The 26197-nt window shown below is 42.5% G+C and overlaps 1 protein-coding gene across 5 annotated transcripts in view; it reads right to left on the reverse strand.

Moving 5' to 3' along the window:
• LOC146805136 (F-box-like/WD repeat-containing protein TBL1X) overlaps positions 1–26197 on the reverse strand; it is a 738509-nt gene that overhangs the window by 97990 nt on the left and 614322 nt on the right. For all 5 annotated transcript variants that reach the window (XM_085622288.1, XM_085622291.1, XM_085622290.1 and 2 more), the window contains one exon: positions 8201–8346. In XM_085622288.1, the coding sequence (XP_085478414.1) occupies positions 8201–8346 (146 nt within the window). The remainder of the gene's footprint in view (positions 1–8200; positions 8347–26197) is intronic.

The raw sequence follows: 26197 nt of genomic DNA on the forward strand, positions 1-26197 counted from the left end.
AAAGAGATCATATCTCTGAGATTGAGTGCAAAACGAAATACATTTTCCTATTCAGGAACGTGCTATCACTATCTACGATTTGAATTCCCTACTCAGGGGGATTAATTCGTTTGCACCAACTAAACATTGTTTAAAACATTGACCTGGAGAAATTTGGAGTGCGCAACTTCTGTCCAAGCTTTTCATTGAGGATTCCTCCCATCCTAATAATTGAATCATGAATGCCCCCATAGGTATGTCACAAGAATTGGGAGGAGGGCACACACACTACCCAGGAAGACCTCGCAGGGTCCCCTGCATATGAAATAGTTATAGGCAACTGCCCACGGACACGTGGCGTAGCTGTGCTGGAGCGGGTTTAATTTAGTAAATCGATATACCCTCTCCATTTGCATGTTTTATTAATAAGAATAATTAACTAATAGTAATTGAACTAATTATTTGCTGTGTAGTACTTACCAACCTTATTAACATAAGAAAATACACGTGGAATTGCTATTGCATAGCTAATTAATACATAAACTAAACCGTGTACGCATACTAATGATGGATTATTAGAATATTACATGTTATGTGTTGCTTTAGTGATGTATTTGTGATTATGCTTTATAAATGTGAGAATAACCTGCTTTTAAGTGTCGCAATTGCTAGATAAATACACACACATATGGGAATTAGTGGTGGGATAACATTTTATTAGCCATTTCCATGTATTAATTACGTTTTTGTGTTTCTTTTGCTTAAATTGTCCATCTGGGCCTTCTAAAAGATGGCTGCCTAACTAATCCAAGACCCGACAACACACTACGAGACTCTGTGTGAGGTGCGCCTGCTCAAGCATCAGTAACAGTGGCCTTTATTTGACCTGTGCCAAACTGTGCCCATCAAGGCTGTCGTGGGCAGAAGGCCAGCTTCCCTGAATAAAGAGCAAGTTACAAAACCGGCACCGGAAATAAAGAATTACATCTAATAGAAACATCGGATAGATGAGAATCATCTGAAGCCTAAATTGATAGGCCAATCATAACGTTTTAAGAACATTGTTTGATACTTTTGGAATGTAAAATTAGTATATAAACCCCTAGAATAGAGAGGTTAGCGCGCTCTTCCTGATTTCCTGATGTTCTGCTGACGGAGAGGACGGTGACACTGCAGGACAGCTGCTATCCAGAATATTTGACGGACTAAAGATATTGAATGACTTAACGACTGACTCTGACTTAGAAGACGACATTTAGTCAGAATAGGTAAATATAATGGTCAACGATTTGATTAATAATGATCTTTTCTCCATTTAAACAGCATTCATTAAATGGATGAGTAACAAGATGGTTTTATTCATAACGGCCTCTAGAATTGAGGGTCCAAGTATAGGTAGGAGTTTGCGTGTAGGTTGACTGAAACCACTGAAACTGATTTCGTTTTTGCAGAAATAATGCCACAATTACTCAGAAATGGCTGTAAAAATAACAGGACCAGCTTCTTCAAGGTTATCTGGTAGTCTACACTGACAGGCCCAATCATGGAACGAAGAATATAAGAGTGCTGCTAGGAACCTCCTATTTTTCAGAAGGCCTAAAACGTTAGTTTACTTCCAGTAGGACTTTGTCAAGATATCTCAGAGGGACAGGGCCTTATCCTTCTATGTCCATTCTCTTCCCAGTCAGTTCCATCTCTTAGATAAAACATCTAAACCATAGATTACCACTGCACTTCTAGCTGCTCTTTTTATTATTTAGAGTTTTGATACAGTACTGATAGTCCATGAAGAGTAACAAAGAGTGCTTTACAGTGAAGAGTAACAGGATAAGAACTTGAACAACATCGTCAAGTGAATGAAAAAGGACTCAATAAATACATTAGTGAGGCAAGGAAGAGATGTATACATTTGTTTATAACATCAGAAGATATTTACATAAGATACACATTTGTAGTCAACAGTGACTAAACATTTGTAATGAGCAGCAGTACAAGAGAATGGTCAGTAAGAGATGTACATTTGTAATAAATAGCAGTTGTTGAAAAGATGACTGGGTGTGGGTAAAATAGGTACACAGAGCTTACGTGAACCTGTGTCTGCTGATAAGAATTTCACACGCACCCTGTCAAGTAGTGGTGCAACTGGCAGGATTTATACATCTGAGGTCAGCAGCAGTCAAACAGTAGTGCATGAACAAAATGAGCAATGTAAGGAAAGGTTTAACAGCTGTTCCTTTAGTTTGGGTTTGAAGACTTGCAATGAAAGAGCAAGTCTTACAATGGTTGAAGGGTATTCAAGATCTTTGGTGTGCTCCCTGAGAAGGTGTGCTCGATTGTGGACATTTTTTCTTTTTTTTTTTTATGAGATGTTTTAAGTAGTAGTTTAGATTGACTTCTTGGGCTGTGTTTTTACTGGATAGTCCCCGTTTCTGTTGTTGTTTATAAGTGGACCAGAATTCAAGTACTGGCAACTTGTGGGAGTTTAGAGCAGGAAACATGCTGTTAATGTTTTTGTGAGGGTTACCAGTCTTTCTGTAGCCTTTGTGCAGGGCACAGTGAGGTTTTAGTGGGTCTAGGCAGAGTTAATAAGTCCAGTTATTAGCGCTCCTTACTCAATACACAAAATCAACAGTGCCAGAACAGCAGCTGGTCATTATGCAGTGAAGGGTCTGATGCTATGGAGCACCTTCAGTGAAAATCTAATAGTAATATTTTTTCATTTGGAATTCAAGACTGAGATTGCTATCCAGAGCGAAGACTATACTTTACTATAGGATTTGTAGTGCGTATGGCGACCCGAAGGCATCCCGGCACTGTTTCGAAGAGGTGCACCTTACAGAACGGGTAAGCAATAAGGGAAGATGACTATTTGAAGAGCAAATATTTAGGGCTTTTTGATAGCGTAGTTCTTTATCTGTTGCTTGAATAGCTAGGGAGAGAGATTCCAGAGCTTGGCTGTATTTAAGCTGAAAAAGCGTCCTCCACTTCTGTTTAATCCTGGAGACTGTAGCCAGAAAAAGATTTGAAGATCGAAGTGATCTACTGGGGAAGAAGGTACAAGCAAACTGGTGTAGAATAGGTGCGCCTTGCCCCTGAAAAGCATGATGGAAAATGCACAGTGACTTAAATTCTATTATTTGTGAAATGAGGAGCCAGTGAAGGTCTCGCAAACCCTGCCTGACTGATTGCGATCTTGGGTTCCCAAGTAACTTGCGTGCGGGCGCATTTCGCACGACTTGAAGTTTGTGTGTCACTCATTTAGGCTCCTAGGTGCAGTGAGTTGCCATAGTCTAAGCGCGAGAGAACAAGGGCCTGTACCAATACTCGGCTAGAGTTCTGTGGGAGCAGGGGCAGGATCTTGTGCAGCATCCTTAACAATCCAAAGCTACGAGCCAAAAATGTTATTGCCTTGGCTTCCATCATTAGATTGTTTTCAAACCACATCCCTAGACTTTTTATAACTGTTTTAGAGACTGGAGGGGAGCCAAAGCTAGTAGACCAGCCTCGGACTTGGTGAGTGGCGGAGTTGTTACCCAGGATCATAAGTTAAGGTAGGACTTGTTCATCAAGGCGAGGTCCAAGTGTGGATGGAAAGGTATCAGAGTTTCGAGCAAGAGAGAAGACCAGCTGGGTGTTGTCTGTATAGGAGACTAAAGAGATCATGAAGGGAGCTATAATGTCCACCAATGGTTGCAGGTGTATATTAAACAGGACCCTTGCGCGACTCTACAAGTAACTGGCATGATTTCCGATAAACAGTCCTTGTCAAAGATTTGGAATGTTTGTTCCCTCAAAATGGAACTGACCCACTCCAGGGCTTTTCCTGTGATACCGGCCTTACCAACCCTATCTAGGAGCGTTAAGTGGTCCATGGTATCAAAGGCCGCACTGAGGTCCAGAAGTATTATAGAAACAGTGGACCCTCAATCCAGTCTCCTTTTAGCCTCGTCAACCACAGCCAGAAGAGCAGTATCTGTGCTGTGTTTGGGCCGGACGCCTGTTTTCATGTGGAGAAGAATGGAGCTGGCTTTCAGGAAGTCTGACAGACATTTGTTGACATATTTTTCTGCTACTCTGCTGAGACCCGGGAGTAGGCAAATTGGGTGATAGTTCCCTAAACAATCGGGATCTAGGTTCGGCTTCTTGAGATGAAATCTGACCATCAAATGTTTCTAGGAGAGGGGCACTGTACCTGTCTCCAGGGAAAGATTAACCATGCCTCGTAGAGTGGGGATAATAGTTTCTGGCTCAAGAGCGATGATTCTCAGGGGTACCGGATCCAGTAGAGATCCTGCCTTGACTTTCTTGAACAGGGCAGTAAAAGTATTCATGGAGAGAGGGATGAATTGTGAGAGGTTTGAAAGATGTCTCTCCTTACTTTTATTCAATAAAGTGGAGTTATCACTTTCATTGACCTCCTTAAATGAGCAATAAATGTCATTAATTTTAGTATCGAAATAGATGGCTATGGTGTTACACCTATCAATAGAGGATTCAACCAAAGGTGGGGTTAGTAATCCACCAGGCATTCTGTAATTTTACATTTTCTCTAGGGTAGAAGACTTGAGATTTGGAAGATTTCATAATTCATCAAAAAATAAATACGGCTTTTATCTTAGTGATTCAACCAGGAGGCAGGGCCTTAGAACTGTTAGGTGATAACACGAGTAATCCAGTCTTTTGAGAGTTAAATTTAAGTTTCACCCGGCACATCAATGAGCTTATGTCATATGTCAGTGTCAAGGTCTTCTGTGCTATGCGCCTACTAGATGAAGCCAATGCCTGCCTCACAGAACATTTCAACCAGAGGTTCTACATAGAAGCTGAATAACAGGGAGCTGGTATAAATCTTTGTGGTACTCCAAATGAAAGGCTGTGGAAGTGTATAGAGAACCACCCATTGTAATGCAAATGTGTTCTACTAGACAGGAATGCGTTGAACAAGTTCATTATCTTGCCTTCAGCTGCATAAAGTATGTCAGAGAATGTTATGGAAAATGGTGAGACACCCTGCAGTAAAAGGAGTGCTAACATGCAGTGCTTGCCTTTATCAAAGATCGTTATGATCATATGCGAAATCAACCATGAGGAATGAAATGTATCAGTCTATTAATACACGGAGCAAGGGAGAGAGATATTAATGTGAATTTAAGTTCTGACTGTGCTGCTGTGCATTGTAAGTGTGACAGCACGAAACAGCCAAGGGCGATCATAATGCATTTTAACTATGCATAGCAAATCCAAGGGCAAAGCATTTATTCCGCAAAATTGAAAAACATGTTTTTGAAATGGAAATATGTGTATTTTCAGAATTTTGTCAAAAGATGATGCTTGGAAAAATGGTTACATTTGCTAAATATATTTAAAGCTGATATAGTGATAAATCATGTGGTGTCAGGTAGACTTATTACTCATATCATTACCTTGGTTTCAAGGGTATTGCAGTCATGGCTGTTACCTGTTATCCATCTATTGGTATTCCAGATTGATAAAGCCTGCCTTTTTACGTTACATATAGCAACCTTGCCTGATGCACTGAGGTGATCACTGCTGACATACTTGCAGGATGTGGTCACTAATGTAATCTGGTCTTCTATGGTTACTACCAGACCATAAATATTACTAGTAGCTGTAGACGATTTTAAACAAAGATATAGCTCTTACTACAGAAAAGGTTGGAGGTGCTTGTTCTAAAGCAGTGATACTCAAAGTGCGGCCCTCCTGACCTTTACATGAGGCCCCCTGGGCAGCAGCAGCACCGGGCTGCTGTTTACTCGACTCAGAACTAACATGATTTTTGTTTTTTAATATACAGGAAGCATTTACTTAAGATTAATTTGCAGTTGGGGAAAGGAAGTAACTAGGCCATTACTTTAGGAAATGTCTTAATTTATAAAGACAGCCACTAGATATACATGCATTGCTTCCCCTACACCCACTTTACCCCCCCACCCTCGGTCACACCATAGACCAAACTTTGTGGCCCCCAGGAAAATGTTTGTGAGTACCCATGTTCTAAAGTATATTGTTTCATCTCAGGATTACAAGTAACTTAACTTGTAAATGTATGCCTTGCTCTAAACAAGTCAGAATACAGTGATATTCAGTGCTACTGCACTCTGGGAAGCATCCCCCCAGGTATAGCTTACATTGGTTTACACATAATAAAAAAGCTATAAAATGTACTGAACACCCTACAAAGAGCTATGACCATTTCCCATTAGCAAGAAATGTCCTCATTGCAAGGGTCTTTGCATCAGCACCGTTACAGGACCCAACGTGTGTTATACTTCTCCTACCTGAGCAATGGTGTTCCTTTCTGGGAACTGAGTAGGGAAGATATGTGTGTGCGGGGGATGTAAGAGTGTACCCAGAGAGGTGCTGAAGGTGATTGATGAACTCCGAGGAAGCTATCTACATGGTGTTAAAGATAATGACGCACCTCTTGTTGGCAAACACTAGTTTTTCTTGTTTCTAAACAAAGGAACACACCCTAGGCAGACCCAGGGGATGTGTCTAGGGACACATCTATTTGGGCCTGAAGAAGTAAATCCAAGTGGAAGGTGCTGAGGGGTGGGTTTCGTAGACTAGTGGTAAACACTGCAGCATTTACTTTTCGCAAGGCTGCTTCCTTCCTGTGGGCGGACTCTAACAAGGCAAAGGTCATGTTAGGCCCGAGTGGAAATCTATGGAAATAAAGTAACATAAAAAAGATGAGGCCCTTACTTGCCAGCACCTATTAATCTAGGTAAGCGGTCACCTTAAACAAACATTTTCTGAAATAACTACACTACAATGTAGTGTAGAACAAGCATTTGCTATACAATAGGTCTCACATTTGCGAGAGTTTGAGCTATTGGCATTGTAAATGACAATGCTTTTATTTATGTCTTTTGAAACCCTGCAAGCGGTGCGTACACAGTTTGAACTTATAGTACTTACTTACGAAAAGCAAGGCTCGCAGTAAGAGGGGTGCAGTTACTGCCAGCCTTACTTCTCGTAAGCAATGACTATAAGTACATAGGGCGTGTTGGTGCACCGCTTGCAGGTTTTCAAACCACATAAATAAAAGACATGCCATTTACAATGCCAATAGCTCAAACTCTCGCAAAGGTGAGACCTACTGCATTGCAAAAGCTTGTTGAGCTCTGAGAGGGAGGCGGCAGCAGCCATAGGAAAGCAGGGACCGTGATGCCAGGCCAGCAGTCATAGGAAGGCAGGGACCGTGACGCCAGGCTGTGCGTTTTAAAAGCAGGAGGGCGGAGGAGGCAGCTGCCGCAAAAACAAACCTCGGTATTTGAATGCACAGCAAATGTTGCAAGATAAGAGCAGGATTTACAGCCTTGTTAACAACAGAGCCCTGTAAACCATGAGCACTGGTCTCAACTGCTCCAACTTAAATAAAGAAATAGTGCTCACAAGCTCTGAGAAACAACACATGTAACACAGGCAGTCCTTGAAAATGGGCGGAGCTTTTAAAGCCCAAATCCTAAATACCACGACGAAACTGAATGCATCTTGTCACCTTTGGGTTTAAATACACAAATCTTGTCACTTTGTCACCACACTCACTATTTCACAATAATCACGCTCACATGCGCCGTTTTTATCTATTGAATTACCGGACAGCCTTTTGTTCATTCAGTTTCGTCGTGGTAATTTCTAACCCTGTGTATGAATAATTGAAAAACATATAGTAAACATTTGGCTGATTTTGAGAATAATATTCACTCTTGTTTTCTTTGTGTCTGTAATCAAAATACCAATGACAGATGAACAATCATCTTTCCATATAAAAAAACTACAAAGAAATTGTTGTCCACCCGGCAGAACCAATTGTTGTTTATAGCTTATATGCCCAGGTTCTGAGGGATACTGGGTTACACCATTGCTTTGCACATATCCTAAATACAGCATGTCTCGCAGAGAAAGCACAAGCATTGCTTAGGCGCGACTTAAAAATGTGGTTCTCGCTTGCCATTTTAACAACCCTTGCTATAAAAAGATGATTTGTTCTTCCTGAACCCAATATTAATGTTTTCAATTAGTAACCTGACTACATTCTACAAACGACCCCCTAGCCACCACACACACAAGAACGCATGCACGCATTTGCACTCGCGTGCCAGAGACCCTAGGCAATCCAGGGTTGCAAATAGGAATGTCTTGTCCCGCTCTTTATCGAAAAACAGCTAAATTATACTTTAGCTTCCATACTCACTTCGTTGATGCTGATCTCAGCTTCCACATACTGCAGGCCTTTCTGCAGGATTGAGATGAGGGCAGCAGGGGGCACTAGTGTTCCATTGATATTAGACTGGCTGATGTGACTTTCAATACCAAATGTGAAGGCTGAATGAGAAAAACCTGTTGATACAGAAAAAAGCAAACACTTAGCAGTCTAAATTCACTGGAAAGAAACAAACACATGACAAGCACAACAATGCACCAAGTTTCATCGACTTCAAGGAAAATTGAACAGCTGTAACATGTTTTGTGCTAGCCCGATAAAAATTGCTAACCCTAATTCATTGGTATGGAAAATCTATTTGTATACAATACTAAGTTTACTGAACATGACTTCAAATTAAAGACCGTTCAATAATGCTGATCAGAAAGACGGTTTTTCTATTCTGGTCAAAGTATAAGGAGTCATACATTTATAAACTGTGCATCATGAAAAAGTAAATTTGCACCGCAAGCTGTGGCAATTATGCTTCACAGTCAGCAAGAAAATTGTGAGTATACGCTCGCTGCTGACATCTGCTGTGATCTGTGGGCCACGAGTTTGAATCGAGACAGAGAGTCAGCTTTCCAACCATCCGAAGTCGGTAGAATAAGTATCTTAGAGTAGAATAACTGTAACCCCTGCTATTTTACAGAGTTCACGTGCAGGCGTCCTTCTCGTGGGCTAACTGAAAACGAGTACATGCTGAGTGAGTTGTTTAATCTGACACCTGTGTACCATGAGCAGTGTTTGCGCATTTGCAGCGAACACTGATTTCTCTTTCACATTAATTAAAATGAGCGTCATATGGGAAACATTTCACACCCGTTGGGCAACATTTCTTATGAACTTTACAGCACATTTCAAAATTCTGCACTCTTGGTTAGAAGTGTAAAACTGATATAAAATGCAGGTGTTTCCAGTATGCCCATTTGCATTCGCTGTGCTTTTCTGTGTTCACCTTGGCCACTTCGTGCCAGAAATAAAATAAAAAAATACAAAAAAACCTCGGAAACCATGAATTGGGGAGCAGGTGCGGTCAAAAGGTCATAACAGAAATGTGGTGGTAGAGTCGTGAAGAAAGTAGTTATGAGGAGCACAGATTGACTTACAACTTCTATATTTATTTTTAAAATCCCTGACCGCATATTAGACAAGGAAACCCGTAAAACTAAATCGGCCTAGTGTACTTATCTGGTCCCAAGCAGACAGCATTTTCAAATATCCTAAGGGATGAAGGAGCCTTCTGCAAAGAAGTTTGTGACCCACGTAGGTTCCAGGGTATAACAGCGATAAGATAGCTCTGGCGGTTAATGCGCTTGCTGGTAAGATATCTAGTCACAAATTTGACTTATATTAATGAGCAGTGTTTCTTAACCTTTTGACTTATGTGGACCCCCACTTAATTACTGGAACCCGAGGACCCCACTAAATTATTATTGGAGCCTCGGGTACCACTGAGACATTATTGGAAGCCGGAGACCTAAGTATTTTCATTGATTTGAACTGCGAAACAATACACAAAGAATACAGAAATAAGCATTCATTAAACAAATACACAAATGATGAAATATTTTATTTAATTCACAAATAAGTATAAAAAAACCCAATTTTTTTTTATTTAAAAAGGAAGTTTAGAGCTTTCCTAATTTCGATTGAGGTCACTCGTCACAATCGCCGTACTGTACTCTGTTTGATGCATTTGCACTGCTCTCACAAACAATTCTCAGAATACTAATGTATACTAATTATAGCCTCCAATTTCAAATTCATTCTTGTTTTAAAATGTGTAATTGTACGTTCTGCTTTTACATTGTTATTGATATACACTTTATTAATCTGTTAATATTATTTAATTTTCTTAGCAGTTGCAGACCCACTGAGTAGTGTGATCAGTGATGTCATGAGTGATGTCACGGACTATGTCATGAGTGATGCAATATGTCCGGTCATAAGCAGTGCATTGTGGGGGCGTTAGTTATAGTTAGCTCAAATAGCTAAAACTGTAGAATGTCATTGGTTTTGTACAAGTGAAATCTGAGCCTAACTATAACATCCCTGTAACCTTTGTTTTTTCAGTGACATATATATATGAAGCGTGAAAATGAAGGCAAGGCTTACGCTACTAACTGAATGGTGGGAATTCTGTCGAGTGCCCTCCTGAAATGCTTCGGGCCATTGGTGAAATAAATTTACAGGGCAGCCCTGTCCTGGGGAGGAGCACCATCCGCATACATCATGAGAGGCCGCTGCTGAAAACGATTTCAAGCGCGATGCAGCACAGAGTTCCAAGCTTCTACAGACTTGCCTGAAATGCCACGAGTCCTACTCAGGAAAATATGTACATACTTTTAATATGGACACATGGAACCTTACCCACTAAGGGAATAACAGGGACTTCAAGTCCCAGCATGCCGCGGTACACAAGGCGGGCCAAATGATGGCTGTAACTAATTAAACACATGCAATGCCATGAAGATAAAAGTTGGACTGGCTTTTCCTTTGTTCAAACAAGCGAGCCCCTGACGAAGAGGAGCAATTCCTTGAAACGCGTTGGGCAGATAATTAATGAAGCGTGAAAATGAAGGCAAGGCTTACGCTACTAACTGAATGGTGGGAATTCTGTCGAGTGCCCTCCTGAAATTCTTCGGGCCATTGGTGAAATAAATTTACAGGGCAGCCCTGTCCTGGGGAGGAGCACCATCCGCATATATCATGAGAGGCTGCTGCTGAAAACGATTTCAAGCGCGATGCAGCACAGAGTTCCAAGCTTCTACAGACTTTTTTTTTTTTTTTTATTTTTTTTTTAAAAAACCTTTATTCGTGCATCTTAAAAGAACAAATACGGGCCTACAACCGTCAGGCCGGCCACGATACAGTGAAGCACTGATACCCACATTATATCCCCCGTGCGTCAACGGTCAAGATTAACAACGAGTTATGAGTTACATACTGGAGATATCTTTGACACCCGGGGAAGGAGAGGTGAAGGTTAATTTTAGGTTTTTAAATAATTTTATCAGGGGAAAAAAAAAAAGTCAGTGAAGGATAAGAACAAAGGAGATTCGAGTCCGCAAAATAGCTTCACCACACGGGAGAGCAGCAACATCAGTAAAAACAACAATGGAAGTAAAATCTCAAGCAGTGAGGCGGTGCAGAGATATAACAGGATAGTCACATAAGCAAGTACGCACCCCTCCAGAGCCGCCCCCACTCGATCCACCCCACACCCGGACCCCGAATAGAAACAAGTAGAGCGTAGAGACATAAAAGAAAAAAAAAAAAAAAGGCCCATAGAACTAATTAAGAACAGAGTATTACCCCCCCACCCTACACCAATGCGGAGGCTACGGCCTGCCCCCCCCCAGCATAGTGCCTGTCGCCCAATGAACCCGAAATATAGACAAGAGAGAAAGTAGGAATAGAGTAAAGAAATTAAGAAAACAGAAAAGAAGGTGGGGAGGAGCCCACGGGACACCAGAGCGCCCCAAACCATCAGCCAGTTACGGCCTCCACACACTGAGAGCCCACTACGCCAAAAAACTGCATGCGAAGATACCATGTCACCACAATTTAAGCGAAGGAATACAAGTCGCGACGAGTGCGCACAAAACATACATACTGTTCCAGTCCCAGGCCAGCCCGTCCATGAACCATGGCGATAGAAGTCAGTCTAGCCCTGGCCTGATCGCGGGCTTGGGATTAAACCAGCCCCTACATGAAGGCCCCGTGTCCCGAGCAGACAAAGACAAGATGGCCGCTTGTGAGAAGATGGTGAAGTAGGATCACGAAATGGCCGCCGACCATCTATTGAGGTCCCTCTTTGCACCACATAAAATCCAAACCTGGCAAGTAAAGTACAGGAATTCCACAAAAAAGAAGCAGTAGGCCACCGCGGACGGTTCCTCGAAGCCGTTAGGTATCGCTCAGCAGGATACTCTTGCGGACGCGGTGAGGCAGGCAACAATGAAGCAGGCAGCCATGACCAGGGGAACAAAGTATCCGCAGTTGAGGTGGAGAGCGGTGGACCCTGGGTGCCGGGAACGCCGGATGAAGGCACCAATGTAGCACATTCATACACCGCCGTTTCGTCCCCGCAAGAGGACAGAAGCACCGGGAGACCCACGTCCTGCGGATGACAAACAGAGCGCTCACGACCCGCAGCCGACAGTATGGGGTCAAACCGCTCACTCAGCGCCTGCAGGCCAGCGCACATCTGTAGTTGAAAGTCCCGCAGGACAGCCAGAACGGAGCCGCATGTCAGCGGAAGCTGGGCCCCCACTTCGGCAGCAATCCGGGACGGCACTGTGGAGCTGGTGTCCGGAAGAGGGAGGGCGAAGTGGGCAGCGGGCGAGACCGGAGTATCACCCCCCAGCCGCGAGCAGGCACTCAACGCCATGTTTTGCCGCTGTACGTTGCAATGGCCAGGGGGGGGGGATCGTGGCAAGGAGTCAATTCCCCTCAGGTCTACGCCGCAACAGGGAAGGCCGACAGTCGCTTCTCTTCTCGCAGGTTCTCTTTGCCGCCGGCTAGGCAATAGGTGAAGGGGGTCAGCAGCCTCCCACAGCGCGGTCCTCAGAGCGGGGCAGAAGACCCGCCGCACCGGGGCCCACCCCACAGCTCCAGCCCGTCAGGCACAGGGTGCAGAAGGTGTCCGGCCGTCCCTCCCCGGGCTCATCCGGCAACGATCCGTGGTGCGAGGTGAGATCGGGACCGCGGGGCTCAGGTTAGCGCTAGCTGGTCCGGTAACTGCGGAGCTTCCAGGGGGCCGGCAAAGGCCATAATGGCGCAGGGGTTCAGTGCAGAGGACAAAAGCACCCAGAACTCGGGCATCCGGGCGGGCTGAGACTCCGGGAAAGCGGTGGCGCGGTCAGCGCGTCTTCGCACACGTTGCACCTCGAGAATCGGCGAGGATGGGCATCAGGATAGTAGTCCGAGGCCACGGGCCGACGGAGCCGGGCGCTCAAGCGTCTGCTCCGGTCGCCATCTTGGCTCCTCCCCCAAGCTTCTACAGACTTGCCTGAAATGCCACGAGTCCTACTCAGGAAAATATGTACATGCTTTTAATATGGACACAAGGAACCTTACCCACTAAGGGAATAACAGGGACTTCAAGTCCCAGCATGCCGCGGTACACAAGGCGGGCCAACTGATGGCTGTAACTAATTAAACACATGCAATGCCATGAAGATAAAAGTCGGACTGGCTTTTCCTTTGTTCAAACAAGCGAGCCCCTGACGAAGAGGAGCAATTCCTTGAAACGCGTTGGGCAGATAATTGATGAAGCGTGAAAATGAAGGCAAGGCTTACGCTACTAACTGAATGGTGGGAATTCTGTCGAGTGCCCTCCTGAAATGCTTCGGGCCATTGGTGAAATAAATTTACAGGGCAGCCCTGTCCTGGGGAGGAGCACCATCCGCATACATCATGAGAGGCTGCTGCTGAAAACGATTTCAAGTGCGATGCAGCATAGAGTTCCAAGCTTCTACAGACTTGCCTGAAATGCCACGAGTCCTACTCAGGAAAATATGTACATGCTTTTAATATGGACACAAGGAACCTTACCCACTAAGGGAATAACAGGGACTTCAAGTCCCAGCATGCCGCGGTACACAAGGCGGGCCAACTGATGGCTGTAACTAATTAAACACATGCAATGCCATGAAGATAAAAGTCGGACTGGCTTTTCCTTTGTTCAAACAAGCGAGCCCCTGACGAAGAGGAGCAATTCCTTGAAACGCGTTGGGCAGATAATTAATGAAGCGTGAAAATGAAGGCAAGGCTTACGCTACTAACTGAATGGTGGGAATTCTGTCGAGTGCCCTCCTGAAATGCTTCGGGCCATTGGTGAAATCAATTTACAGGGCAGCCCTGTCCCGGGGAGGAGCACCATCCGCATACATCATGAGAGGCTGCTGCTGAAAACGATTTCAAGCGCGATGCAGCACAGAGTTCCAAGCTTCTACAGACTTGCCTGAAATGCCACGAGTCCTACTCAGGAAAATATGTACATGCTTTTAATATGGACACAAGGAACCTTACCCACTAAGGGAATAACAGGGACTTCAAGTCCCAGAATGCCGCGGTACACAAGGCGGGCCAACTGATGGCTGTAACTAATTAAACACATGCAATGCCATGAAGATAAAAGTCGGACTGGCTTTTCCTTTGTTCAAACAAGCGAGCCCCTGACGAAGAGGAGCAATTCCTTGAAACGCGTTGGGCAGATAATTAATGAAGCGTGAAAATGAAGGCAAGGCTTACGCTACTAACTGAATGGTGGGAATTCTGTCGAGTGCCCTCCTGAAATGCTTCGGGCCATTGGTGAAACATATATAGATATATAGATATCTGTCACTGAAAAAACCATAGGTTTCAGGGACGTTCTAGTTAGTTGGACATTTGACTCATATAAAACCAGAGAAGTTCGCCCGTTATAGTTAGTTGAGCTAACTATAACTTGCACGCCTGCAATGCACTGGTGAGGACGTCACATATTACATCACTCATGACATGGTCAGTGACATCACTGATGACATCACAGATGACATAATCCAGTGAATGTGTATTTCTGTAAAGTTGAAATATTTTTCATATATATCTATGCCAAGGTGTATTGAAGAAAGAGTGGATTTACAAGTGCCTGAATGGATTATTTAGTAGGTGCGTGACTGACTGTATAAGTGAGTGATTGAAAATGTGTTACTGAATGTATGGGTTAGTGACTAAGCTGTGTGAAAGTCTGTATTAGTGTCTCAGTTGGTGTATAAGCGGCTGCATGGGTTGGTGAGTAGCTACATGAGTGTCTATATGGGTTATTGATTTGTTGACTGAGTATCTGTATGGGTGTCTGAGTGTCTGTATGGGTAGGTGGGGGTGTGTGTGACTATGTGCATAGATGTCTGAGTGGGTGATTTACTGGTTGTATGGATTAAAAAGTGCATCTGGGAGGGGCTGTATGGGTGAGTTAGAATGTGTATGGGTGTGTTGGTGAGTGAATGAATGTCTCAGTGGTATATGTGTGAGTAACTACATATGTTTAAAGACAGTATATGTGAGTGTTGGAGTATATAAATGACTGTACGTGAGAGTAAGTTATTTGAACAGTGGGTGTATAAATGAGTGTCTGCTTATATCAGTGATTGTATAAGACAGTATGTGTTAGTATCTGCATAAATAAGTGATATGGTGTGTGTATAAATAACGGCGTTGGTGTGTATAACTGTATACATGAGTAAATGGGTATGTGATAGATTCTTTGCATGACTGACTAGGTGTGTGAGTAACTGTATGGATGAGTGGCAGAGTGTGACTGAATGTATAGGTGTATAAGTGCATATTATAGTACTATATTGATGATTAACTGCATGTATAAGTGACTGGATGTGTGTAGACCTAGGAAATAGTGGGTGGTATATAGTATCTGGCATTCTTGTGTGTATGGTTTCAAAAATAGTAGTCTGTATTTTAGAGTGCGTGTATCAAAGTTTATATTAGAGCATCAGTATGTGCATCAGATTATCACGTGGATGATGTCATCAGTGATGTCATGAGTGATGTCATTTGAGATATCATCAGTGATGTCATGAGTGATGTCACTGACCATGTCATGAGTGATGTAATATGTGGCGTCATCACCCGTGCATTGCGGGCTCGCAAGTTATAGTTAGCTCAACTAACTATAACAGGCGAATTTCTCTGGTTTTATATGAGTCAAATGTCCAACTAACTATAACGTCCCTGAAACCTATGGGTTTTTCAGTGAATTTCTAAGGTTTTTTAAATGCTAATTCCTAACTATAATGTCTGAAAAACCTATGGTTTTTTCAGTGAATTTCAAAGGTTTTTTAAATGCTAATTCCTAACTATAACGTCTGTAAAACCTATGGTTTTTTCAGTGAATTTCAAAGGTTTTTTAAATGCTAATTCCCAACTATAACGTCTGTAAAACCTATGGTTTTTTCAGTGAATTTCAAAGGTTTTTTAAATGTTAATTTCATATTTTAATATTTATAAAACCTATATTTTTTCTATTCTTTTTGTAATATTTTTGTACTCTATTATCCTTTTTTTTTATTTGAAAAATTATGTAATTTTTTATATCTTCAAAAATAAAGTATGTATATATATATATATATATATATATATTCAACTTCTCCTTTCCTCGGTACAGCCGCCGCTCACCAAACCAACGGGTGCGTCGTCTCAAAGGACCACCAAGGTAAGGTCCGTAATATTGTCTTTTTTCCTTCTCGAACCGACAAAGATTGACGACGCGGTGTTCTGACCAGAAATTTATTGGAACAGCTTAGGAGGACGCGTTTCGCCTGCCAAGCAGGCTTGTTCACCAATAGTTCAACCATTTTTGAAATCAGACATTTTAAATCACAGTGCATGAGTCACTAGTCACATGATTAGACTACAGATTGAGTGTATTGGAAGACAGACTCGTAGTTCATAAGAATAAACAACTACTTTTCTCACCGCTGAATTCATATGGCGGCACGTAAGCATCTGTCACACTATTTTTCGTTTTAATATAGCGCTAATTTCTCAAATGAGTTAATTTAAACATCGAGCAAATATACAATTCCATTTTACATTTTTCAATAAAACTTTATCCAAAAGTTTTTTGGCAACTTGCTCGACAAATCACAGCGAGCATTCTTGAAGTGAGTTCACCTCAGACACGGGAATACTTGACTTTACAGGTTGGTTATTTTTTGTCGTATAAAGTCTATTCACAATAAACTTTATACAGCTAATTCTAGCCTTACGGGGTATATTCCCGTTAATATTTAGAATTACATATATATATATATGCGAATTATGCTTGAATGTGGTGCAACCCAAGTGGGTAAAAAATCCCTCATTAAGTCAAGTATGGTGCTAAGCTTGAATTGTGCCCAAGTGGGCAAACACTTATTTCTAACGACCCATGTGAATATGTTTCTAATACAAGTGACAGAATTATTACGTTTAATAGACGATCACCTTAAACTCCATAATTGCATAAACACACATAGTGTGTGAATCTTTCAAAACTATCTTCCAATCTATAGCTCTTCATGTGTTAAGAAAATACTCAATAAAGTTAAAGACAAAAAAATGAAAAAGAAACAAAAGGAAATAGTTAAAACTCGAAATTGAGAGAGGTGTAGCAGGCATAACTTGCATCCTTGATTTCATCTCAGATTAATACCTCACTTTACAAATGAGTTAGCAGATCCTCTTCCATATTTAAACCCATAGGTGTTTTAGTGTTTAACTCGATAATATAGCGCGATTCTAGTCTTCTAAGCTTTTTATCTCGGTTGCCGCCTCTAATGCTGGGAGGCACGCAGTCGATGACAAAATAGCTTAGTTCCTGCGCATTCTTATCGTGATATGTGTCGAAATGTCGTGCAACGGGGTACGTTTTGTCCCCATTCCTTATGGCTCTCAAATGTTGAAGGATTCTTACATGTACTGGATGAATAGTGCTGCCCACGTATCGCAGGCCACAAGGGCACTGCAAAACGTAGACAGCATATTCTGTTTTGCACGACAAAAAACCTTTAATCTTTTTCTCTCTTTTGGAGAGTCCTAATTTATAGGATGAAGTATTTTTCCCATGATTGCAGGCTTTACATTTAGTGCACTTTAAAAACCCTTCTTTTCTTTTTAGCCATGTGGATGATTTTATAGCTTGCTGGTTTGGGATCATATTGCTGACTAGCATCTGCTTAAATGATCTGGCTTTCCTGAACGTAATTGCAGGCCTTTTTTGTACTAGCTTGCCCAGGATTGCATCATTTTTGATAAGGTGCCAGTGCTTATTCAGAATACTCCTCACCTGACCATGCTGCCGATTGAAGGACGTGATCATCCTTACTTGATTATTCTGTGTGTTATGTCGTTTAGTTTTACTCTTGCTTTCAAGAAATAAAATGTCTTCTCGTGTTCTTTTTTTGGCTTGTTTGATAGACGCCTGAATATGTTCTTGTTTATAGCCCCGGGATTGGAATCGTTGTTCCATTTGTGCTAATTCAGAATCCAAGACTTTCTGTTCGCTACAATTTCGGATGGTTCTGAGGCATTCCCCGTAGGGGATGCTTCTGATTAAGTTCTGCGGGTGAAAACTCGTTGCGTGCAGCAGCGTGTTCCCCGCTGTAGGCTTACGGTACAATTTTGTATGGACTTTGGAGTTTTGTATATAGACAGTTAGGTCTAGAAAATTGACTGAACTGTTACTAATACTGCTGGTGAATTTTAGGTTTAAAGAGTTATCCTGGATTTTTTCAATGAAACTCTTTATAGATTTCTCCGTCCCTTTCCAAATGATAAATAAATCGTCGATAAATCGACTCCAGTGTAGAATATTATTTTCCCATTCTTGACTGTACTTGACTCTGACCGCCTGCTCCTCCCACCAGCCCATATGCAAATTCGCATAGCTGGGGGCGAAGCAGGTGCCCATTGCCGTACCGCAGATCTGGTGATATAAATCATTCTTGAAAAGAAAAAAATTGTTTTTCAAACAGAACCAAGTCATTTTGATTAGCATTTGAGTGTGGGCCCAAAGATTTATTGGGCGCACACTTAAGAAATGTTTGATGGCCCTCAGTCCATCTTCATGACTAATGCTGGTGTACAATTCTTTTTAAGAAGTCGCCTGTATCCTGGATGTAAGAAGGCAAGGACTTTGTTAACGGACAGAGAAAAGAATCTACGTATTTAGAGGTATTCTCTAATGCTCCCCCAATTGCAGATATAATTGGTCGCCCTGGCGGATTTTCTGCATTCTTATGGACTTTTGGTATCAGATAAAATACCGGTGTAGTTGGGTTAGAAACCTTCAAGAATTGTTTCTCTTCTCTAGAGATTAGACATTTGGTGTACCATTCATCAAGTTGTACATTAAACATATCAAAATTACTTTGCATCTCAGCCTGAGTTATTTTCACATAATTAGTACAGTTGTTAAGTTGAGTATATGCTTCATTCATGTACTTAGTTTTGTCCCAAAGGACAACATTACCACCTTTATCTGCATTTCTCACAATGCAATTATCTTTACGTTTTAACTTAGAAATTAATGCAGAGTATTCTTTTTCATGCTGGGTGAATTTTTTATACTTCACACTAGTACATTTTTCTAGATTTTTTAAGTCATTAATGACTAGCTCGTTAAATACGTCGATTGCATCTTTTGCAGAGGTGGGAATAAATTTGGAATTTGGCCGAAAACTAGTGGATACATTTCCCTCAATGTTGAGATCTTGGTCTTTTGCCAGTTGTATTGCTTGACTGTTTGAGAGAGAACCATCATGCTCAAAGTCCATATTCGTTGTATCCTCCGGTGTCGCTGTAATTGTCCCGGATTCATTATCCATAGTTTCCAATTCATACATGAGTTCCATATCAGCTACTAGGAGATTACTCAATTGTTCAGACGGGTTTGATTGTATCCTCATCTGTTTTTTGTTTTCAATCATCCACATGGCTAAAAAGAAAAGAAGGGTTTTTAAAGTGCACTAAATGTAAAGCCTGCAATCATGGGAAAAATACTTCATCCTATAAATTAGGACTCTCCAAAAGAGAGAAAAAGATTAAAGGTTTTTTGTCGTGCAAAACAGAATATGCTGTCTACGTTTTGCAGTGCCCTTGTGGCCTGCGATACGTGGGCAGCACTATTCATCCAGTACATGTAAGAATCCTTCAACATTTGAGAGCCATAAGGAATGGGGACAAAACGTACCCCGTTGCACGACATTTCGACACATATCACGATAAGAATGCGCAGGAACTAAGCTATTTTGTCATCGACTGCGTGCCTCCCAGCATTAGAGGCGGCAACCGAGAGAAAAAGCTTAGAAGACTAGAATCGCGCTATATTATCGAGTTAAACACTAAAACACCTATGGGTTTAAATATGGAAGAGGATCTGCTAACTCATTTGTAAAGTGAGGTATTAATCTGAGATGAAATCAAGGATGCAAGTTATGCCTGCTACACCTCTCTCAATTTCGAGTTTTAACTATTTCCTTTTGTTTCTTTTTCATTTTTTTGTCTTTAACTTTATTGAGTATTTTCTTAACACATGAAGAGCTATAGATTGGAAGATAGTTTTGAAAGATTCACACACTATGTGTGTTTATGCAATTATGGAGTTTAAGGTGATCGTCTATTAAACGTAATAATTCTGTCACTTGTATTAGAAACATATTCACATGGGTCGTTAGAAATAAGTGTTTGCCCACTTGGGCACAATGCAAGCTTAGCACCATACTTGACTTAATGAGGGATTTTTTACCCACTTGGGTTGCACCACATTCAAGCATAATTCGCATATATATATATGTAATTCTAAATATTAACGGGAATATACCCCGTAAGGCTAGAATTAGCTGTATAAAGTTTATTGTGAATAGACTTTATACGACAAAAAATAACCAACCTGTAAAGTCAAGTTTTCCCGTGTCTGAGGTGAACTCACTTCAAGAATGCTCGCTGTGATTTGTCGAGCAAATTGCCAAAAAACTTTTGGATAAAGTTTTATTGAAAAATGTAAAATGGAATTGTATATTTGCTCGATGTTTAAATTAACTCATTTGAGAAATTAGCGCTATATTAAAACGAAAAATAGTGTGACAGATGCTTACGTGCCGCCATATGAATTCAGCGGCGAGAAAAGTAGTTGTTTATTCTTATGAACTACGAGTCTGTCTTCCAATACACTCAATCTGTAGTCTAATCATGTGACTAGTGACTCATGCACTGTGATTTAAAATGTCTGATTTCAAAAATGGTTGAACTATTGGTGAACAAGCCTGCTTGGCAGGCGAAACGCGTCCTCCTAAGCTGTTCCAATAAATTTTTGGTCAGAACACCGCGTCGTCAATCTTTGTCGGTTCGAGAAGGAAAAAAGACAATATATATATATATATATATATATATATATATATATATATATATTTTTTTTTTAGAAAACTAGACTCCCGTACCGGTAGTGTACCAAGCTCCATCACCACGCGAATCCTATCTGCCGTATTGCGAAACCCGTTAAGGATGCGCATTTCGTATCCGATGACTTCGTAGCACTGTGCCCCGCCTAATATCATATACGTATAAGGTTGCGCCAGCTCCTAGTTTGGTATGTGATGGGTGCACGGTACCAATATGTGCGTTATGTCATATACATATAGGGTCGTGCTGGCTGCGCGTTCCGTATGCGACGAGTGCGCGCTGCCAGGCCCTGTGTTACGTCATAGACGTATGGTATTGCGCCGGGTACGCCATTCCCTCATTTATTTTTTTATGTCTCAACACTATATCTAAATAAGTTTAAAGTGTATATGAGAGCAAGCGATAATCGAAAATATTTTCCACATTTATATATTTCTAACTGTAATAAACTTATATTATGGTAAATATATTTTCTCAAAATCAAGTCGGGTGCGGCCTCCTTGCGCGCTCAGTGCGCAATTGCCATGTGACCTTAAAAAAAAGCTTTTGATTGGTTCATAACATTTCCCATTGTAACAGTTGGAGGACCCCACCCATTTTAGTAATTCTCTCTACACCGTTTGATGAGAGACACCTCTTCTGCTTACAGAGCTTTTTTGAAAAGTTTGTTTCTGTGTACACATATCTTATAGTACACACAACATCCAACGATCATCTTGATCAATAATCATGCTCTGTACAGTAGCCTTCCATGTGTGATAGCCATGCATCTGAAAAGTTACATCAAAAAACAAATGTGTGTTACACGATGCCCCTGGTGTGTGTGTGCGCGCATTATTGTACTGCCTTTCGGCCTGGGTATTGGTGGCTCGAAGGGGTATCATCAGCCACGGGCAGAGTGCACATCCTTGATCACATGTAACAAACAGTAAAGAGTAATGTGTAGATTTGTGTTGCAGTATGCTCTGTTGTCAGGCTTTACCAATATAGTAGTGGGTCATATGTGAGACTTTCAGCTTCACGTTTGACATGCATTGCTTGACTGTAATGAGCGTTGTCACTTTGTATGACGTAACCTCACTGCTGATCCTCCCTCCATCCGAGCACATTCATGTGTGCCCTTCGCGATAGCAACGCTTTCAATAATACCGCACACCATTGACATGCGTGTCTGCGCATATCCACCAGCTTGACAACGACATGTGATGTTATCCATTCAATGTTTTCGGATAGCATCTCATTCGCGATATTTGCCGCCCTCCCGGGACATGCTACATTAATGTAAATTGCAGATTGTACGACGTCAAAACTGCAACAGGGACACACACATAAGTACACTTCTTGCCCAGGCAGGAACTGAACAACACCCAGGTCCCCAGAATAATTATTCACACCCCTACGTTGGCCTTACGTATGCAAGCCCAGCCCACATTGCGTACGTATAAATAGGATAACGACGATGCCACATGTCCCAGTTCTTCCACATTGCTTCAGGTGATATGGCCGCATCCACCTCACATATCACAATGCGCAATAAAAAAAAGGAATCCATGAGGTGTACCCCATCCTCGCAATCGAAACTCCATCTGAATTGTGAACCCTGCTGGCCGTCGTGTTTGGACACACACCAATGACAGCAGGTGAGCAGTGGGGCCTGGGTGCACAGGGGCTGCAATTGAGCGCGTTGCGGAGGGATGGGGTGCGTCAGCCTGGGTGCACAGGTGCAAACAAGCGATGTTGCCGTGCGTAATGATGTGATCTCTGACCTCATTCAGTCACATCTCTGTCTCATTTTAAGGACATGCTGGACCGTACTGTAGGCCTGAGCCAACGGGCAGCGCTGCCCTACAGACATGTGACGTTGGCTTTTGGGGCACTGTAGTGAGCTGACTACTAAGTGTACATGCACACAGGCTAGCGCCACTGCATTGCACGCGCACATTATGCTTTTAGCAAGCGCTCTGTTCCTTTGTATGTGAACGTTGGCATAAAATATTATTTAAGCTTGTGTATTCTCGTACACTCCAACTCCTCTTTGAACCACGTTTACCACTAACAGTTGGTAGATCGTACTTCAAGAAGGAAGGATGCGCTCAACTGGTGTTCTCTCTTAAGCTTGAAATAAACCTTAATTTACCTTATGACGTTTCCACCATTATATTATTTCTTCCTTTTCAGACACTGAGTTAGTTGCACGAAAAAGCACGCAGCAGGTGCTCAACAGGTAATGATGCTCTGGCCTTTCTGGCGCCTTCCATCGTGGTATCAAGACACCGTCCCACACAGGAGACCTACTGTGCCACCCTGAGAGGCACCCCTGAGTCGGAGCTTGCACTGGCATGTCGTTGGACACACCGGTTGTGGCAGGTTAGCAGTGAAGCCTCGGTGCGCAGGAGCTGCATTTGAGCACAGTTATGGGGAAGGGGCTGGGGTGCAGCACCGTGAGTGCACAGGTGCAGGCAAGCCATGTTGCCGTAGATGATAATATAATCTCTGGCCTCATTCATATCTCTGTTTCATTTTAAAGACTTGCTGACCCCAGCGTCCCACACACAGAGGTGACGGGTGGAGAACAGTGAGGGCTGGGTGCAGTAGGCCGATGCTTTGTCTCCTCCTCCCTCTGTTCTTTTGACTCTCCCTCCCCTTCTCCCTTCCACCCACTCGCTCTCTGTCCCATTCTCACTTTCTTCCTTTCATTCTGACTACCTTTCTTTTTCTCTTGGATATGGCACACATATTTATGTTTCTTTTTTCTCTTGCAGGGTTTGTACGCTGCTTCCGGAGGAGTCCCACCCACTTCTTTCATGTTTTACTGTTGTTTCTTCAAATAAAGTTACGTTTCCATTTATTTGTGTTGTTTTAATAAAAGTTATTTTTTTACCAATAAATAAGTGAGTGTATGGGTCTTCTTTTCCTGACAACCCTTGTCTGTAGTTTATTGTGAAAATCGGCGGTTGATAGGAGGTTATGAGGGAAAACATTTGTAATTTTGCGGTGCACCTACCAAATATAAACCAACAGACTATTACATAAATGAAGCCTACAACGGCAAGGGTTCTATGAGTGTATCACTTTATAACACCATGACTACTGCCCGTGTGATTACAGTACCAATAATGCACTGCCTAGGGCCACCAAGGCTTCAAGGACTGGCAAGGCCCACCCTGCATATTTAAGTAAAGCCCCGGAGGTTGCCGATCCCCGGTCTTGAGTTGGCCTCGAAGCCTCCTCGAACAATTTGTAAACAATACCCGGGGAGGTGTCGATCCCCTAGGCTGCGAAACGTCTCTGTGCCCTCCCACGCCTATTTTACATGCGAGATTAAGGTCCCCAGTGCTGCAGAGACCCTGCAATATAATAATAGGATTGGCCCCGGAACATTACCCACCAGTGGGCTCATTTAAATGAACGGGTGACACCCCGCTTCATTTTTTTTTTCTCCATTTTTACCATCCGGGTCCGCTTTATTGAAGTGATACGAGGTTTTCCTCCTCTCGCTTCAACGAGGCAAACAACAATTTACTATCACAGGGTGGAAGCCATGCTCGCGCCCTGTAATAGCAAACATAAATGTCCCGCGGATGCACACCCCGGGACATTGTATGAGCTGCGCCTGGGAGGTGGCGATCCATAGGGCCATGACGCATTGGTTACTGCATAACTACAGAATTAGTATAAACACATACTAACACTACTTGCACACGTGTAGTACAGCAACCAGAGTGTAGTGCAGAGGAAGCCCAAAATCAAAAAATATAAATCCTACCAGAGGTAGGATCACATAGTTCGATGAGCCGACGACCCTGGGATGAGTAGAAACAGCTTCACCAAGAAAACGGGTTTTCAGCAGAACGCAAGCAAGCTCAAAATCTTGGTGAGTGCTGCCTTCTTTTTACCTTCTCCCGCTCGTTGCCAAATTTATGTAGTGAAGATGAAGACAGCAGTGGATCCGATAAGTAGATTTATTGCAGGAAAAGAAGACAGCTTAAACAGCCACCAACAGGACCAGACAGCAAGGCAACCGTCTTCTCCAGCACCGTGTACAAACTCCCCAAGATACCCCTCATGACAGCCCTACATTCTAACATTACATACTTACATTATAGGAGCATTACATACTAACATTCTACTTGACTTGCATTGGAATACTACACAGAGCACATGACTTTACAGCAATGAGCTCATGGTTTCATCCACGAGTCTTGAGACCGGTAGGGGTGAGTAGTTCGCTTCCCACTCCCTGTATTGTATAAACGCAAACAAACACTACTTCCACAGGTATGCTACAGCACCCATAGCACATCACTTTACAGCAATGAGCTCACGGTTTAATCCCCGAGTCTTCAGACCAGTAGGGGTGAGTAGTTCGCTTCCCACTCCCTGTATAGTATAAACGAATACTAACACTACTCACACAGTTATACTACAGCGGCCAGTATGCTACAGCGCCCAGAGCCCATCACTTTACACCAATCAGCTCGGTTTGATCCCGGAGTCTTCACACCAGTAGGTGTTAGTACTTTGCTTCCCACTTCCGGTATAGTATAAATGCACGGTAGAGGTCAGTAGTTAGCTTCCCACTCCCTGAATGGTATAAACGCCTACTAACACTACTTCCACAGGTATGCTACAAAGACCAGAGCACATCACTTTACAGCAATGACCTCACGGTTTAGGCTCTCGGTTTCATACCCGAGTGTAGCAGCATCTCAGCTCAGCTGAGCAACACCACACTTTCAGTCCGGTAGGCGTGACTACTTTGCTTCGCACTCCCCCACAGAGGTTACAGTGCTCCTATCCTCCTGTTTCCTACTCTTTTCGCCCTTTTTCCCCCTTACTCATTTCAACGAAATCACAAAATGGCTGCCAACACTTCCTAGTTGCAACAGCTCGCAGCCAATAAACATCAAGCTCGTGCTCGTAACACCTCAGCCAATCAGATGGCAGAATTCCCAAATATCGATATCTGCACATTTTGATATTTCTCCAAAACTATTGAACGGATTTACACCAAATAAACAAAAGCGTGCTTTCTAGACCAAG

The sequence above is a fragment of the Triturus cristatus genome, chromosome 8 (assembly GCF_964204655.1).
Source record: "Triturus cristatus chromosome 8, aTriCri1.1, whole genome shotgun sequence".
NCBI lineage: Eukaryota > Metazoa > Chordata > Amphibia > Caudata > Salamandridae > Triturus > Triturus cristatus.